The sequence below is a fragment of the Chinchilla lanigera genome, unplaced genomic scaffold, assembly GCF_000276665.1.
Source record: "Chinchilla lanigera isolate Chin_1 unplaced genomic scaffold, ChiLan1.0 scaffold00019, whole genome shotgun sequence".
In the NCBI taxonomy this organism is placed as follows: domain Eukaryota; kingdom Metazoa; phylum Chordata; class Mammalia; order Rodentia; family Chinchillidae; genus Chinchilla; species Chinchilla lanigera.
In genome coordinates, this window is record NW_004955420.1 from 623,720 (window position 1) to 641,996 (window position 18,277).

The following is an 18,277-nucleotide window of genomic DNA, read 5'->3' on the forward strand; positions in this document are numbered from 1 at the left end:
ATGAGTCACACTTTCATCGTGTCCCTAGTCTCTCCCCGCCCAAGGAGAGCCAGCCAGCCTGATGTGCAACTAACCCACCACCCCGGCATTATTTCTTATTGTTCCATGCATACGTCAGGCATAAACTAGCTCCTCGCTTTCCCTCGAAGGAAGCACAGTACAGATTAGTTAGAGAGTAGTTGTCAGCCACAGCCTGTACCTTACTCATCCTTTGTTTGGTATACCTTTGTCCCATTTCTATCTAGTAAAGGTCTACTTATTCCACAGGCTCACACAAGAGGACAGAAGAACTCTGTTCTTTTCAAGCTTTCCAATGGAAGATCTTTTCCATATCTGCACCTCTATTGTACACAATGACTCTCATCTTCCTTATTACTATACTTTGCTTATATATCCTACTTCCCTTTATTTCTTAAGAACTGGATTTCTATTTTACTTATTATTGTATAAAATATGCTATAGCACATAGTAGGCACTCTGAATAATTGGTGAATAAGTACTCTATTTTTCTCCAATACATTCATTCATTTGTCCGTCCGTCCATCTGTCCATCTATCCATCCATCCATCCAACCATCCATCCAACCATCAGATATTTATTGAAAACCCACTGTACAGCAGGCACATGTAGCTACTAAAATATAGATTTGAAGCTTATCCATAGATTTCAATGGTCCGTGCTCTTTCAATCCTCTGTCCTTATGGGGAAAGACCTATTTATATCATGCAGCAGTATTTTTTGTCATTATTGCCAATTTTATTATTTTTAATGTGCCACTTCCTTGGCAAATTTGTACACTAAACAGACTTCTAGCTTTGCTTTATCTTATATTTCTGTTTTTATCAAAATTTTCACTTAATTCTTGTTTTGGATAATATGTAGCTTAATGGCTCCCTCAGATCTTTATAAATTGATGTAGAGAACCAAGAGGTGAGTAGAATAAAATTTAAAAAAACTCAATTGGCTCCAAACCACCAATTTCACACACTGAAATCTCAAGAAGAGTACTTGCCCTAGAGAATGATTCAATAAAATGTAGGTCTTTCTTGGGTTGCATTAAGGGGGCTGAATTTCTAAGACACAGTGGTACCTCAGTGGTACCTCATGAATTTAATCCTTTCCAGGATTCTGGTCTCAAACCAAATTGGATGAGAACCACATCAAATTCAAATGTTAGGTTCAATGTTGACCTTATGGGAAAATTTGATTAGTTACTCATCCAATATGGTTTGTGACCAGAATTGCTGAAAGAATTAAGTTTGTGAACTAAGGTACCACTGTAATTATGTATATACTGATCTATTTTCAGTGCAGTCCCACAAACATAATATTTACAGTTCTGTTAGGAAGACCCTAATATAGTTATTTCAATTATTGATGATATTTGAAAACTGCATTGTGAAATATGGAACTATTTCACAGAAACTGGGAAATATAAGAAAAAACATGTCATTGTATTGCAAGAAACTTTGCCTACAATATTGATTTTTTTTTAAACCCAAAGTTGCTAGGGAGATGATCTATCACCTTTTAAAAATAAAGAAGAAAGCTTAAAATATATAAAGACAGTATTTGGGAAAAAGGGTTTTTGAAATGAGAGTGGTTCACGGGCTCTGCACAAAAGTGTCAATGGTGTTAGCTAGAGCAAGCGTTCTTCCTGCTTATGCTATAGAAATGCACAACCTGCCATTAGAATATAGCTACTTTAAGACCTAAACCTCATAAGAAATAACAAATTCTTTTACCCACATCAAGTTTTTGTTATTTTACATACATGTTTTTCTTCAACGTATTTAATGAATATAACTCCACTCCATCTATCTAGATTATATGTCAAGCTTACCAGATTGTATTTGGTCAGACTTCTTGAGTCTTAAAACCAGTTTAAAACTTTGTTTTCACAAAGATTACTGATAATTAGTTTAGAGTTAATCCTCAAGGATACATGCCACACACCAGGCCCTGTACCTTTGTGGTTACATTTAGGGAAGAGAAAACACAGCATCATCAAGCATGACGTGAAAATGAGAAAATGTACTCAGGAAGCCAGAGTTCTAAACAATTAATACAGAGGGATAAAAAAAAATCTTAAAAATGGTAGTCATTTCAGTTTAACAGTAGACATTTGTTGTGGGCATGATACCCAGTTTATTTAAGAGTTATTTTAAAGAAATCTACTTTCAATCAATTTTTACACGCTATGTTGGAGTCCAGTGAATCAGTCACAAGGACCTGTCAAGTTTGGTTGTTGTATCTATGTCTCTCAGGCTCTGGAGTGTCTCCTTCCTGAATAGTGAACCGGAAGGGCAGACACTATATTTCTTCTCATACTTTTCACTTAGCACTGGGGCTATGCTCAATTACGGTTAATTGAATGAATAAATGAACTTTACTTCTTCTGCCAAGGCATGAGCCTCAAGTTTTAAGAAAGAATATGTCTAAATGTAAGTTGATGTGTTTTGGACAACTTTTGGCAGGATGATAAATTGAGGAGAAGGAAGGCAAGAAATTCGCTGCTTGTCCCCTTCCAGAAAATTCTCACAAAGATCTTAGCTTGATTAAAAACATCGTCTTCACATACGTGCATACACAATTCAATGTAGCCAGTGGGAATCCTTGAAATTACAGCCCATGTGGTGTTTCCTGTTTATCCTGTTTCAGAGAAAATTCTTTTAAGAATCCTTTCTATGGCCCCAATTTAGACCTTATCAGGCAGATATTTCTTTGGGCTACAGTGAAAGTGTTTTGGGAAGAAACAGAGGTAAATACTCTAAAAAGTAAACTACCCTAGAGGCATAAGGCTCAGAAGTGAAATGTGATCTCATGGAATGTAATTACCTAAGCAGCAGTGCTTCAACATTTTTTGTTTTCAAGGTAGGGCCCACCAATCAAGTGGTTGCATGTCTAAAAAAAACTTGCAGAATTAATAATTTTAGAAGTATGAAGTAAAATTTGCAATGTGATCTCAGTGGCTGGGTCACTTCTCCTTGCAAAGATTTTTATATGATTACAAAAACAAACAGCTCACTTCTTCAAGGCATATTAGTACCGTGAAATCTCGCTCCACCTTTGCCCTCTGTCATCACATCAGCAGGAGTAGAGTCTGGCACAAGGGAAGGCATGACAGACAGTTACATTTCTGCCAATGCCCTTCTGGCCTTGCTGGCAAGAGCTGGTTATTTAATTTTTTCTGGGCCTTGAAGTAGAGTTTTGATGATGCTTCTTACCATATTATTGGGTTTGAATCTGAAACTTTTGGGGAAATGGTCTGAGAGCCTTTGCCTTTGCTGGATCCTAAGACACTGTTTGGAAACTGGGAGAACACGGATGAAAAAAAGGAAGCGTGTGTTTTCTCCGTGACATTTTTGGGGTGAGTCTGTTTACTGAGGAAGGGCTGACACCCGCCTGCTCACACTGACCTGGGGAGAGGGGCTCAGCCTGACACGCTGAGAATACGTCTTTGCCTTTGTGCTCTCAGGGGGCTGAAATGCTGCCCACATCCACCGTTCTATTGCATCTCCAAAGGAGCTGCAGCCTCTCTGGGGTTCGAGAATCTTGCCCCTTGCTTCTTGGGGTCTCAGCAAGAAGCAAAAGAATTCAACCAGCAAAGCAAAGGCCTGGGAAACATTTGCTACCTTCAGCGCTACTGGTTTCACCTTAGATGGAATTTCATGCATCCTCTTGTTTATTCTTTTTCATAAGGGGACCAGTTAGGAGCCCTGGGTTAAACCCTTCTGTAGAACCATTCTGACAAGCAAAAATAGCAAGTGATAGGGCATGACTGGGATTGACTTTGGGGAAATATGAGTGAAAAAAAGTGTTCACCTTCTAGCCCACAAGTGAAGTTGCTGAAAACCAATCACCATTTCTACCCTCTGTGTGTTTATGCTTACTCTGGAGAATAATCTAACTCATCATTTGCAATCAGGGCCTCTGAGTTCTGTTTGTGTTTGCTTTTGCTCTTAGCTTTGCTACTTGTCCGGCTGTTTGCCTTCGCATCTGACATCTGTTGGTAATAGAAGCCTTTGTCTTCGGGAGGCCCGCCCCAGTTCTCCTGGCTCTCGCCCTCTGTGGCATAGGAGAAGCCCTCCTCCACCGAGAAGGGGTCGTCCACATCGTAGCGCTGGTATGTGCTTTGGTGCAGGGCCTCCTCCCGGGCGCTGATTTCCAGGGTGCTGTTCCAGATGCCGTACCCAAAGTAAATGAGCACACCTGTGGGTGGGGAGGAACAGGCGAACAAACATTGCTTTGGGATCTGAGGGACTTTGGGGAGATCACCTTTGACGGTAAAACCAGAGCTGGAAGCGACGTGTATTCTGTGATCTACGTGGTGTTTTGAAAAGACTTGAATTAGATGGCATTTTAAAAATGGAGAGATCTATTGTGGGGGCTGGGGATTTAGCTCAGTGGCAAAGCGCCTGCCTGGCAAGCGCAAGGTCATGAGTTCGGTTCCTGGTACCAGAGAAAAACAAAAAAACAAAAAAACAAAAAAACAAAAAAAAAAAGGAGAGATCTATTGTGAAATAGAAAGAGAATTTTCAAATGGGAAAGGGAACTGGGGATGGGAGAGGGAGAAAGGAAGGAAGAGAAAGGAAAACAATGATGAGAAAAGAAGGAAAAAATGGAAACAAAGCTTTTGTAAATTGAGAGGGAAGGGGGGGGCGGTTGAAGGGACAGTAGGGGAATGGGAAAAAAAGAGTCAAGTTGTATCATGTATAGGTACAAATTCTCTAAGATGAATGTGACCATTATGTATACCCAAACTGTACCAATAAATGTAACTAATTTAAAAAAGGAAACTGCAGAAGCCAAAAAAAAAAAAAAAAAAGAGATTGTGCATTAAGCAACCTGTGTCTATAGCTTCCTCTAAATTTGAAGAACTTGACAGCCTGGCACCCACATTCCTGTGAGGGAATTTCTCTCTAGATATGAGAATTTGCTGCTTCTTTAGACAGGACACAGGCCCTCTGGGTCACAAGAGTCCCCACCTTCTTTGCTGACATCTAATTCGTTACTATTCTATAGCCGCCAGCCAGGAATTTGCATTTTCTGCCTTGGGTTAAATAGTTATGGATCAGCAGCAATAGATTCCCACTTTCTTGTAACATTTTGTTATCACCTGCGTCTACTTAGGGACGCTAGCTCATTGCGCTCTATTTTTTAGACTGCAGAAAACTGATACGTAATGTTTGGTAAATGAATGAATGAGAACTGTTGATGAGCCTGACATTCCCAGGGCAAATTATTATTAATTTTCTGGGGACTGGGAATTGAACTTGGGGCCTCACGCCTGCCAGGCAGGTGCTATGCTGAGGAGCTACATCCCCGGCCCTCCAGGGCAAATTCCTTCTGCTGATGTCATTCCATCTAAAGGAAATGCACCCTCCCAGATACATGTAGCATTCACAGGGCCTAATGTCTCATTCCCACAATTTTTTTGGATAACATACAAAAATCATTTAGGCCCTCATTCTCCACTTTAAAAAATCCATGAAATTCAGGGCCTAGAAAGCGGAGGACCAGAGACTTGGTGGCCATAGGGCACAGTGAATAAGAGTGCAGGCTCTGGGTTCCAATTCCACCTCTAGCTGTGTGATTCTGGCACCATTAACCTCTCAGCTTTTTATTCTGTAAACCCATGGGAGTTAGAGCAACCCTATAACATTGGCTTAAGGAGGAAATAAAATAAGTAGTGATTCTCAATCTTGGCTTTTATACCTATGCCTCACTCGCTGTTGGAAATTCTAATTTAACTGGTTTTCTGTGCAACCCAAGCACAGGTGTGTTTTTTAGGCTTCAGAAGTTATTCAGCCCAGGCTGAGAATGCCTGGGATAAACTAAGCCTGCTGCACATTCTGCACTGCCCACTTGCATGCCATGCCATGGATGTGGGCCCCACTCAGTTATGGAACTTCCTTCAGGCTCTTAACAGCTTCTTCTGAGTGGCACTGGCTCCTCTGACTTTGGTGCCCTCTGGCATCTGCTTGGCTGTTTGCTTAGAACTGCACATCAAATCGCTTTCTAACTCTAGTGCTTGAGGAATCTCACTCCCTTTTGATTCTGAAGTATGTCTTTTTAAGCTTGGATTTCTCCCTCTTTGTCTTAATTTACTTTCTCTCAACCCCTCCCTGACCCCCCTGTGAAATCAACTTTCCAGGAGCCAAAGTAAGCAGAGATTTGTAGTCCTAATTGGAAATAAATCCTGGAGTTAATCATTAGCAGATGTAGCTGTTACTGCTTACATAGCAGCTTCATCTTCTTGAGCATGAGTCTTTACGCTTTCTTGTCTGGGGGTGGGGACGGCCATGCGGGGTAGCCGTTATCATCGCATAGAGCACAGCACCACGTTAGGGCCTCTTCTAAAAGGGCCAGTTTGCTGGCTCTTGGGGAAATTCTCTGTTGGAAGCATGTCTGGGACCTGAGAATGAATATTTCAAGTGACCAATGGGAACAGTAGGACTATACTTCCTTTTACCAAATTTTGCTCTTTTGCCTTTCTTCTAGACAGATAGGTGTCGAATGTTGCTTCTGACTTCTGCTTAGATCTATTGTGTCAGTTCTATTCCTTTTGATCCCCTTCCCTAGCCCTATTTATAGATTGGCCATTTCCATACTGAACTTAGTACCATGTGTTCCTTTACCCTGAACTTTCCTCCTCTGTTACTACACAGGTCCCTCCCCAGCCCAATCACTGGCTTGACCTCTATTCTACAGACCTTCTCTTGCTCCTACCAAGTATTTGGGCATTGGGGAGATTCACATGGTAATTCTCTAAGAACGTGGTGTGTTTGACTACAAATATTTGAGGTGGAAAGGCTCTACTGATCATTTATGTATTCCAGTGCTTTCACTTTACAGAAGAAGAAACTGAGGCTGGTAACACTAGGCAATTTGCCTGGGTCAGAATGGGCAGAACTGGCCTTGCATATGGATCAAGTACCTCACATAACTCATTCTCCCACCTCCCCTCCTCAGTAGGTTTATAGAGCATGCTCAGTGTAGTAAATAGTCAGTGAGACCAGAGGTTCACAGTTCTTTGAGAGTGGCCAGGCCTGGAAGTAACATGTGAGTATGCTCATATGCATGTACGGCTGCATATGTATGTATGTACTATTACTTTGGAGAAGGCAACTTGTGAAGACCATGAAGGCAACATAAATATTGATGGATCTTTTAATGTTTGCAACAGTCCCCTACACTCTGTCTTCAAATACCCGTTTGGGAGAGGGTGCAGCTCTGTGCAGGCAGCCGGCGCGGGCAGAGCCATTCTCCCCAGCATGGATTTGCTGTCTGCTTTTGTCCTTTTTGCTGGCTCTTGACTCAATTCAGGAAAGGTGGCATGAAGTAGAGGAGAAGGATGGGAGAAAAGGAGAAATGGAGAGGGAAAAAGAAACAGAGGGGGAACAAATGAAGGGAAAGACGGAGGGAAGGAGCAGAGAAACACGTAGGGCCATCTGTCATACATGAACAAGGCTTTGTGTGAGGAGTTCATAGTGCATTCACCGGGGCGTACGGTGCATGCCATTGTTTCAGCTCCCTTTTTGAGCTGGTGTGGAGAACTATGCGTTGGGTAGTTTCTGAAAATGCAGTGAGGATTCTTGGAATCCTGTCCTCTGAGCTGAACTTCACACAACACCCCTGTGCAAGCTCCTGCAACAACAGGAGCGCTGTCACACCTTTCTTCCAAGAGCCTTGCAGTGTTACAGAGATGCTGTTCTGTTCAGACTCAGCCTAGCCTGTTTGGGAAGGGGTGTGCGTGTGCGTGTGCGTGTGCGTGTGTGTGTGTAGCTGCTGATTATGTGCACTCAGACAGAAAACAAAGCAGAACAAGTAAGTGACTGCCCACAGCAAACTTGAGTGGCTAGACTGTGGATCCTCCCAGGTGTGCTCATCCCCTAACCCAGAAAGCTTCCAGTTCTCACATTTCTTGCATCTGCCAGGGGAGGCTATGAGGTATACATTGATGGGAAAGAACTTTGCACTTTCTCCTTTGAAGACTTTCAAACATATGCAAAGTTCAGTGAATACAGCCATCAGTCCTGTCACCAGCCCCCCATTCCCTTCTCTCTTTCTGTTTAGACTGTTTTTGAAACAAATCCCTCCCATCACAGGTTTCATCTGTAAATGTTTCAGTATTTATCTCTAAAATAAACTCCTTCAAAACTGTAACTTAGAATCATTATCACATCTAAAAATTAACAACATTTCTGTTAGCAGCGGTATTGAAATTTCCCTGAATTTTTACAAGCACAGGGGAAATCCTACTAGGCTATACACTTATCCCAAAGATGCCATCGTTACTTGAAATTATTTTTGGTACTATTGTTTAGAGCTGCCACTGGGACTGGCACCATATTTTTTGTAAAGCCTTAAAGACAGCAAAATTTTATCCTTTCAGGGTGGATTTGATGACTGATGTGGGCTAAAGTGCTACCAAGCTTCAAGAATAAGGTCATTAATTAATAAATAAGATTCATTTTTCTGCTTGAATACTTAATCCATCCTTTTCTTAAAAGGCAGAATTTCTCTGCAGTTACACATCTTATATCTGTAATAAATTATTCAAAGCCAGGTGTGATGGTAAAAATTAAAAGGGAGCCAGCTTTTGGGTTGCAGCGAGATCCTGGAGGCTTCCCCACTTGGTTGGAATTATTTTCTTAGCTGATGGGTCACACAGGGCTGCCGGGTGTATCAGGTAGCTAGCAGCAGGTACAGAAGTGTATCAGCATTTTAACATAAACATGGCTGTACCGGGGCGTACGGTGAATGCCAGCCCTGCCCAAAGTAATGACAGTGAATTCTGTGAAAGGCTGAAGGGAAGGTAAATATTCAAAGGGAAACTTTGATTTCTTTTCTGGACAGACTCCCTTGGTGGAGAATGTGTTTATTAGAGGATCAAGCTGAACAAGATAAGGAATCACTGAATGGGCTTTCTTGATGTAATAAAATATGTTGTGATCTTAAAGTCATTTATAAGTGAGAACTGTATCAGCCATTATCCCAGAGAAGTTAAGAACCACACAAAAAATCAGCCATTGAAATACCCTCAGAACTCACATCTCTCTAGGTAGAGGGCTGTTCCCATTTCATACAGGGACTCCAGGGAAGGTTTAGGACTGTCATACCTGTCTGAAGATGCCAGGGCACCTGGCTGTCATTCTCCAAACACCTGCTCACGTACTTGGGCTTTCACCCTTGGCAAGCTAAGCAAATGACCCTAACCTATAAAGTTGGGGTGGGGGAAGCTTGATCATGTGAGAGAACAAAAACTCAACTCTGAAAACGGACTGAGTGACATAAGTAGCAATAGCAGATTTCTAACTCTACAGATCCAAACTAAGGTGTACGAGCAGGTGCCTGATCTCTAGAGCATCTGGGACCTCCTTGTTCTCTACATGTAGCTCTTTGCTTAGTGTCAAGGTAGGCATCCGCCTGGCCTCTTGCTGGGTGGGGCTTCCTCTTCCTGGGGTGCACTTTCCAGCAGGAAGCTCTGCCTGTTGCAGATAGCTGAGGCCCTCTCTTATGCCCAGAGGCCCTTTTATTTTGACTACTCTGGGATCAACTTTCCAAAACAGACATTTGCCAATGCAGAAATGGAGACTGGATGGTAATGAGAAGGTATCCCCCCACCCACTGCAATCCCCACCAACTCCTACTCTTGCTCATGATTTTTAAAAATACCACCCTGAGTCCTATTGATTACAGTGACAGCCAGGCTTGTTTAATATGGTGTGGTGAGGAAGAGGAGGCTTTGGATGCAGGGAGGGGAGGAGGATGTTTGGTCCCTGGCCCGGCAACTGATCTAATGTGAAGTCATCTGACTTTATACTCAGTTTCTCATCTGCAAAATGGAATTAGGGACCCTTGTTTTACTTGAGACATATAATGGTCATGGCAGGTAACGCAATTTTCTTAAAAGAATGTGAAAAAAAATCCAGTTATATCAGCTGGCAATCCACTTCTAACTCAATAGATACTCAAGAGAAATGTGTCCATGTGCCCACTAAAGAGAAGTACAAGAACGTTCACAGCAGCCCCTTTGTTACAGCCCCAAACTGGAAACAGCCTCAGTTATTTAGGGAATGGACCCCTATATGGTGGCGCATTAACACAGAAGGAGACTAGCCAGCAATGAAAATGAATAATCAAGACCTGCAAAAACTAGTGGGGGAATCTCACAAACATAATGCTGAGGGAAAGAAGCCATTGCCTCCTTTTTGGTGGGCTTAGGAGCCGGTTCCAGGTGCACCGCTCACACCGGCACCAGTGCTTTCCACCTCTGCTGCCGTATTTCTTGGTCTCTCTCTTTCTCTCCTTTTTTCTCAAAGGCAGGTCAACAGTTTTGCTGCCACTGCAGTAAAGCCCTGCCCCTTCCTGGCCTGTTTCTCCACATCCAGCCCAGTACCCCTGTGCACCCCCTCCTTCTTGGAATCCAGCCTTGTTGCCCTCCTCAGCCTGGCCTTCCTTGTTTTCCTTGCTCTTCTAAACATGACCTTGATGTTGAAAGTGCCAACTCTTTTATCCTCTGCCACCAAGGAGAATTTCAGACATTTATGGGAAATATTGTCATAAATTTCATGCCCTTTATGTTCCAATTGGTGGCCTTTCTCCTTCCCTCTTCTTCTCTTCCTCATAGTGGCTGTTTCTGGTCATTTATAATAAGATTTCAGATGATAGATCAAGTAAAGATCATAAGGGCTTGTATTCTGTTTGGAATACTTGTTTTGGTATAAGATTCACAAGCTTATTGCCCATGTCACATGCAAGTCTGATATGTCCTCAATATCTATAGAGAGGAATTCGTTTTCCTCAGAGGAACTTAAAAACTTCCAAATGGAAACTTCCTAGCTCTCAGCGTAAGGGTGCTCAAGAGCTAGGCTATCAGATGGTTAGTTCATGGTAAAGGCCCACAGGGAGGGGTAGGTCTGAAAGATGGGTATAGTGTTCTCACTGTGTCCTTGCTAGTTTCATATTCTCTGAGACTCTGCTCAACCCCTTGAGATGTTCTTTTTCAAATCTACACTAGCTAAGAGAAAAGGAAAATGAAGGCTGCTTTGTGCTTACTTTGTTGGGATTAATAACATTTACTATGTATTATTTATCTTGTCTGAAGGAAAAGAAACATGTGTTGGGTGAGTTTGTTGGAGACTGTGCTTCATTTCACCCTGAGTTATGTTCTTCCGAAGGTCAAAAGCTTAGTGATATATTGTTATAAAATGCTGTAATTAAGATTCATTTGAAGAACATTGGATAAAAATGTGTCTAAGATGATTATCAAGCTATGACTCAGCCTAACCAAGGAAATCTTTAAAAAAAATAGCTGATGTTTCACAAGAGGCTCCATTTAGAATTATCTTTACTGTTCTTCCCAAGGAAGTTATACTGTGCATAGAAAAATTAAAAAGAAAGATCTGATGTTTTGGAGGCTTAGAAGTTTAGAAGTGGGAGATTTATTCTATAAGATCATTGAAGATTTTATAAGCCAATTTGGAGTGTTGGATGGATATATTTTTACATGGAAAAATTTGTTTTTGAAAAACAAGCATTGTAATTAAATTATCTGCCCTACTTGATAATTTCTTCTTCTGGTCTCTAGAGCAGTGGCTCTCAAGCTTTGGCGTGCATTAGAGTCATTTGGAAAGCTTGTTATACCTTAAACCAGTGATGGTGCACCTGTTAGAGACCAAGTGCCTAACTCCAACCCAATACCCTGTTATTTATCACAAACTGCCAGCACTGCAATCAAACCTGAATCCTGAGGTTTTAGTTTAGAAAAAGCAACTCATATATTAACATCTTTTATCTTAAAGGAAAGACACAGTAACATGCATGCCATAGGTTTGCCACCACCCCCTTAAACTGTGCTCAGAGATTCTGACATTGAATGTCTGGGATGGAGTCCAAAGTTGCACTTCTTTAGTTCTCCAGTGATCCTGACGCTGTGGGCCTGGGACCACAACTTGCGAACTGTTGTAAACCTGGCTAAACATTAACATTACTTGGAGGATCTCTAAAGTGTACCCAACATTTGGCCACATGAAGTCAATTGAATCAGAAAATCTTTGTGGTGCGGAAGGGGAAGTTTGGGCTTAGAATGTTTCAGAAGCAACCCAGAGTATTACTGATGTGTAGGCAAAGTTGATAGTCTCTGTTCTGTGTTAAATTTCATCATACGGCTGCCTTCAAAAATCATGTTACTAAGCAGTTAGCAGTAGGTGCCGAGAAATACTAGAAATCCTCCCCAAATGTGGCTAGTGGGCTGCACATCATGGTCAGGTGGGCATGTGTTGAACTGTAAGTGCCTGTCCCATTGTCTGGCCTGCCCACTCTGCAGGGTGATATCCACCTGAGTCAGTGTAGAGCAGTTTCTGGGGAGAGTTTGGAGCCTGTGCTATCTGAAAGGTTACAAAAGTCACACAGGGAGTTTTTCCCTGCCTGATAGAAGGGCAGCTGGAGTCTGTACAGGTTCACATTGTGTTCTGGCATGTGATAGCTAGTTTGATCACACTGGTGGACAATGAATCATTTTAGATTTTTAAAAGAAAGCGAGGAAATATTTCTTATTGCTTTCCTCAACATTTTCTCATTGGAGTTCCTCCAAAAGTCAGTTCCAGGATGATAGAATGATTTGCATTTTTACAGACAAGTGAATAGAGGCTTAAAGAAGGTGAATTTTCCAAAGTCACAAGGCAAGGTATGGCAGACCTATGATTTGAACTTGGTGCTGTTTAACTCTAAAGGTGAAGGCCTCTGTCACCTTACCACTTTTGCAAAATGCCCCTGGTGCTCCAGAAGCTATCGATGTTATGCAGTATCTGCTGTAGAATTTGTGAAGCTCAGTAAAAAATGAAAACATGGGGCCTCTTGCTTAGAAATCACTAAGAATTCAGGATGGCAGCAGCAGAATATTAAGCCAAGCTGAAGACCCTGAGCACAGGTCATGCTTATGAAGCCAGCCTTGACTTGTGTTAATCACCACCAAACCTGATCAGATGGGAAGGTCTGTTCAGAGGCACGTGGTGGGGTGCTAGGAGCCCCTCATCTGAGCACGAGAATACTGGATTCTAGTAATAGCCCTTCAGATGACTTCTTGATGACCTTGGGTGCATTGTCTAACTTGTTGGAGCTTCAGTTTATTCCTCTGTAAAATCAAGAGGGGGAAGGGTGGGAAGCTGGTGGATCACATCCATGTCTTCCCAACTCTCCTTACTTATACGCTACATTTTTTATATATTGGCTACAGACTCTTCCCCCCCCCCCCCCCCCCCCCCATTCTAATCTTGATTGCTAGATTCCAGCTACTTGTCTACTTGTCCTTGGGCAAGTACCTCAGTTTCTTTATCTTTAAAATAGAGATCGTTGTGAAGGTTAAATAAGTAAATGAAATAAACTCAATAAATAAAACCCTCAGAATAATGGCTGGTACCTAGGTGCTATTTTAGTGTCAATTATTACTATGAATCATATGGCACCTGTTGTGATATTTTAAAAAATGTATAGCTTTTTCCTGAGCAAAAATATTTGTGAAACTGCCAGATTCATGTGTATATATATACATATATATTCTAATACATTTAAAAATGTATGACTATAACATATTCTAGAAAATTCATTCAAATTCTCTTTAAAGCCAGCTGAAATATTACTAATGGAACGGGCACCATGCTGTGGGTGACATTGTGCTAGATGTGAAAGACCCTCCAGCTTTAGTAGTCTGAATGAATGAATCAGTCCATGTATATTGATGTCTATGGCTTCATTTTCCTCATAAACTCATGATTAAAATATTTCCATCCACTCCAGTCACTTCTGCCCAGAATAGGATCTTTCCAGTGGTGATCTACATGTTACAGTGGAAGTGTTTCAACTGGCATGAGAGATTGTGAATAAACTGTATAAATAGTGAAAATCTCAGTGAGTTAGTGAGGTCCTCTAAAAAACCTCCCTAAAGCCTAACAAGGGACGACACAATAGTGAAGAATTGGGACATGGTGATAACGGGAAGGCAAGAGTGATCCACAGAGGCAAAAAATCCACTGAGGACACGTCTTTCCTCAGATTGCTGTGTGTTTTTCTGCTTCTCTCTATCTAATCTTACTTTACAGGACCCATTCAGATTCCTTGAAGGTCTTTCTGGATGTTTGACTTGCATTTTTCTTTTTTTCTCCTTTGAAAAGTACTTTATACGAATTAGGAAGCAGTTCCTGAGCACACAGCATAAGCACTCTATTTTAGGCACTGAGGACACTCAATGAACACCCACTTCTCTGTCCTCGAGCAGTGGATGGGCTGCTAATCAAGTCTCTGTCCTCTTGCCCAGGCAAGTTGAATCACAGGTATTTGTTTCTACTCTCCCTTAGACACTGACTGTGTTACTTAATATTACTCACATCTAATCTATTGCTTGCCTAGTTCTCAAAGTACTTAAGGCTCCTCCTTAGCTAAGTGGTTGTTATCAGAGATCCTGGTGTTCCCAGGCTGTATAAGGGTCATAAAACTAGTGGCTAAATGCTGGACATGGTGGCACATGACTGTAATCTTAGCACCCAGGAAGGTGAGGTAGGAGGATCCCTGCATGTTTAAGGCCAACCTGGGCTACACAATGAGTGAAGGCCAGCCTGAAGTACATAGTGAGTCTCTATCTCAAAAAATTAAAACAAAAAAAATCCAAACAAAGGTGACTCAGGAAATTTAAAATTAGTCTTGGCTTAGACATCCCCCTAGAATTATCAGTGTACCAATCCCCAGCCATCTTATAAACATCACTGATGGTCAGAGATAGTAAATGGGTAAAGTAAATACAATATAAATTGATCACAAGGTAAGATTAGAAATCTTGGAAAAGATATAGGACTTCTTAAAATCAACAAAAGTGAACTTAGACAATAAGAGTCACATAGTTATTAAGAGCAGAGTAGAGAAAATCAGCAAGTATGATGGCACATAGAATATCGGAGAATGAAGAAAGGACCTTGGGAAAAGTGCAAAACTCTCAGATACTTTACAGATGTCAGTAGGGGATATTGAATATTGAGTACCATGACACAATTTTGTCAGAAAAAGAATGCCAAAAAATCCACAATTCATACTCTATTCATTTAAAAATTAGAGCATGATGACCTTTCAGTTTTATCAAATGTGAGATAAATACATTTTTTCATAAAGTCTGTTTCACAGTTTTTATTTTCCTAGAGAGAATTCCAACACCCTCTTTAACGATATTATTAGGGTTCCTATTTAAAATATGTATTACTTTAAATGAAATTTCTTGGTACTAATTATCCTCACATAAGAAGAAATTTCAGGGGCTGGGGATTTAGCTCAGCGGCAAAGCGCATGCCTGGCAAGCGCAAGGTCGTGAGTTCGGTTCCCGGTACCGGAGAAAAACCAAAAAACCAAAAAAAAGGGACTGGGGATATATCTCAGTGGTAAAATGTCCCTGGTTCGATTCCCAGGACTGGGAGAGAACCAGAGAGGGAGGGGAGGGGGAGAGAGAAAGGGACAGGAGAGGGAGGGGAGAGAGAGGAAAGAGAGGGAGGCTCAAGCATCTGAAAGGAAGTTGCTTACCCACAAAGCACCAGACTGCAAACCGGATCCATGTGATGGTAGAGAGCTTTAGCATGAGATAGATATTCACCAGCATGGCAAAGGCAGGCACAAAAGGGAGGCAGGGGGCCATATAGGGCAGCTTCTTGGGGTTCTCTGGCTGCTGTAGAATCATGAACACCAGGATGCTGATCAGCAGCACCATTAGAATGACCAAAAGGATGGCCCACCAGTTCTGCCCTGAGATGTAGTCAGAACCAAAGATGATGAAGGAGCAGAAAATGAACATGAGGATGAAGAGCAGGAGCACACAGATGGTCACTGTGTGTCCTGTTGCTGCTGTGGGCCGGTCCATTTTTCCTGGAAGGCCTAGCCGGATTCGCATGGTGTAGTAACGGGGTCCAATCAGCTTCTTCAACTTGATGAGATAAATGTTCTCAGATTCATCTGCTTCTATGCCTGTGGTCATGTCCACAGTGCCATAGTTGGGGTGGTTGACGTTGTAGGTTGACTTGTCTGATTTCCCGATGAGCATCTCATTGTCTCCCAAGGATGGCAGGTTCTTGGCCCCACAAGTATTGGTGGCTGGGCCAGAAAACTCTTCCCCTTCACTCACAGGAGAACAAGCCTCCTTCTCACAGTCAGCCAGAATGCCCTCCTTCTTTTTGGTGTGCTCCTGAGACAAGAACTTGACAAAACCATCAATGTCACTCTCAGGTTGGTATCGAAGAAGCAAGACACAGACAGAGACCAAGGTGTAGGCGAGGAGCGTGCCAATGGACATCATCTCTATCAGGTCTCTCAGGCTGACCAACAGTGAGAGGAGAGAGGCCAGGAACCCTGACACGATGCAGGCCACCACGGGTGTCTCTGTGTAGGAGCTTACGTGAGCCAGGAACCTGGAGGGCAGGTGTAAGCAGACAGTCAGTGATGTGTCACAGATGGTGACGGATTCTGATGTGGCCAAGCTAGGGGACCAAATGTCAACAGGTGGATGTATTTAGCTCTTTCTGGTCCTGCCCCTCCAATTTATTTCTGCACACTCCTTTAACTGACTGCTATTCCTACCCCAGAGTTGGGCTCCTAGAATATAATTTAGAATTCACTTAAATTCCCTGGTTTGAGGCAAGCTTCCTTATTAAAGTTCCTACTCATTATGTGATAGGAGGAGAGGAGTGAATTTAGGAGATCTGTTAGAGATCTAAATTGCAGTCCAAGGCTTTCTGTGAAAAAGGATGGCATGAGGAAGTCATAGCCTGCTTGGGAGCCTTTAAAACTGTGAATCTGCAGCAGCAGCACCAGTGTTAGCTTGTTGGAAATATGTATATTCTCAGGTTTCACCCAGGATCTATTACATCAAGATCTCTGGCAGTGGTGCCCAGCATTAAAATGTCTCCAAAGCTTTCAAAAACTTGATACACACTGCCATGATACACACAACAAAAATACAAAGATTTAATTGACAAAATAGTACAAAAGTTATGAATCTGTACTCAGGGCTAAGTTTAGTCACCTAGTTACATCTGAAGAAGAAAAGATGAACAACACGATTAAATAGCAGGCATCTCTCCTTAAGGAGCCTCCCCTCCCTTCCTCTCCTGCTCTGCCAACGCCATCCTCTTCCATTCTTCCCTCATTTCTATGATTCACAAAGAACTGTAAATTTGCTAGAAGCTTTAGCATCTTTCCTCTTTGTTTTCTTTGACAACAGAAAAGCCTTTGGGTGTGCAAAGCTATCACACTTCCGGCATGATACCCATCTACTGATATGCTCAACAACACAGATGTGGCAGCTTCGACCTTTGAAGACTGCAAGGGGTATGCAGAGGAAATGAAGCAGATGATGACAGCTAGTGGAACAGATAAGTCGCTGAGCCAGCTCCCTCTGCACTCCTGAGAGCTCCCTACCTTGTCTTTTCTGGGCAGGCACTGGGTACCAAGAGATGTGGCCATATCCCTTTACACCATGAGCAGGTGACCAGGTGAAGAGACCAAGAAAGGGCTGCAGTGATGGAGGTGTAACAACTGCACACAGTGGTCCCAGCATGGCCAAGGTAGGGGGTTAGAACTGTCAATATATTGGTATGGTTAAGAGTCTGTTTTTTGAAGTCAGATAGCTTTAGTTTTAAATACTGGCCTGTCATTCAGCAGCTGGAGGATTTAGGGCAAGATGTTTTTACCCCTCTAATTCCTGGTACACTCATCTGCAAAATAGAGTTATTGTGAGGACTAAATGGGATACTGTATACAAAGCACCCAGGATACACAAATGTTCAATAAATGTAGCTATTGTTGCTACAATTACTTCATTCTGTTCAGAGGGTCTTATTCGCTTTCTAATTGTTGATTTCTTTTCAACTTTAGAGGAGCTGTGGAGAGAGGAGCAGGTACCAGGGCTCACAGAAGTGGAGGAATAAAACACACCTGTGACAGATTCTTCCTTCTCCTGTGCAACAGTTTGGCACCCACTGCCTTCACAAGCAAAACACAATGCCAAAGAGGGGAGAAGCAATTGGGGGAATGTATCAGTTGGTGCTGGATTGAGGGACTGAGTCAAACTGAGGGGCTATTTCAGGGTGTAGCTCTTTTCACTCAAACTCTCCTAGGATATCTGACAAGCTCTGCAGTTGATGTGAAAGGCACCCATCAAAATTACCGCTAGGCTGACAGTGGGTGACAGTCATCCTTGACAGGTGCAGCAGAGTGGAACACATTTCACAGAGCATAGCCC

The 18,277-nt window shown here is 42.3% G+C and overlaps 1 protein-coding gene and 1 long non-coding RNA gene across 2 annotated transcripts in view; one reads left to right on the top strand and one right to left on the bottom strand.

Moving 5' to 3' along the window:
* Nucleotides 1–1,209: 1,209 nt before the first annotated feature.
* Nucleotides 1,210–18,277, bottom strand: part of Slc7a14 (solute carrier family 7, member 14) — a 107,180-nt gene continuing 90,112 nt past the window's right edge. Inside the window, exons 7-8 of the mRNA XM_005382983.2 lie at nucleotides 15,568–16,445; nucleotides 1,210–4,212 (exon numbers count right to left, since the gene is read on the bottom strand). Of these exons, the coding sequence (XP_005383040.1) occupies nucleotides 3,890–4,212; nucleotides 15,568–16,445 (1,201 nt within the window). The 3' untranslated portion in view covers nucleotides 1,210–3,889. The remainder of the gene's footprint in view (nucleotides 4,213–15,567; nucleotides 16,446–18,277) is intronic.
* Nucleotides 4,041–18,275, top strand: LOC106148319. Its single transcript, XR_001233659.1, has 3 exons — nucleotides 4,041–4,126; nucleotides 17,473–17,600; nucleotides 17,911–18,275. It is a non-coding gene; the product is annotated as an uncharacterized LOC106148319 (long non-coding RNA).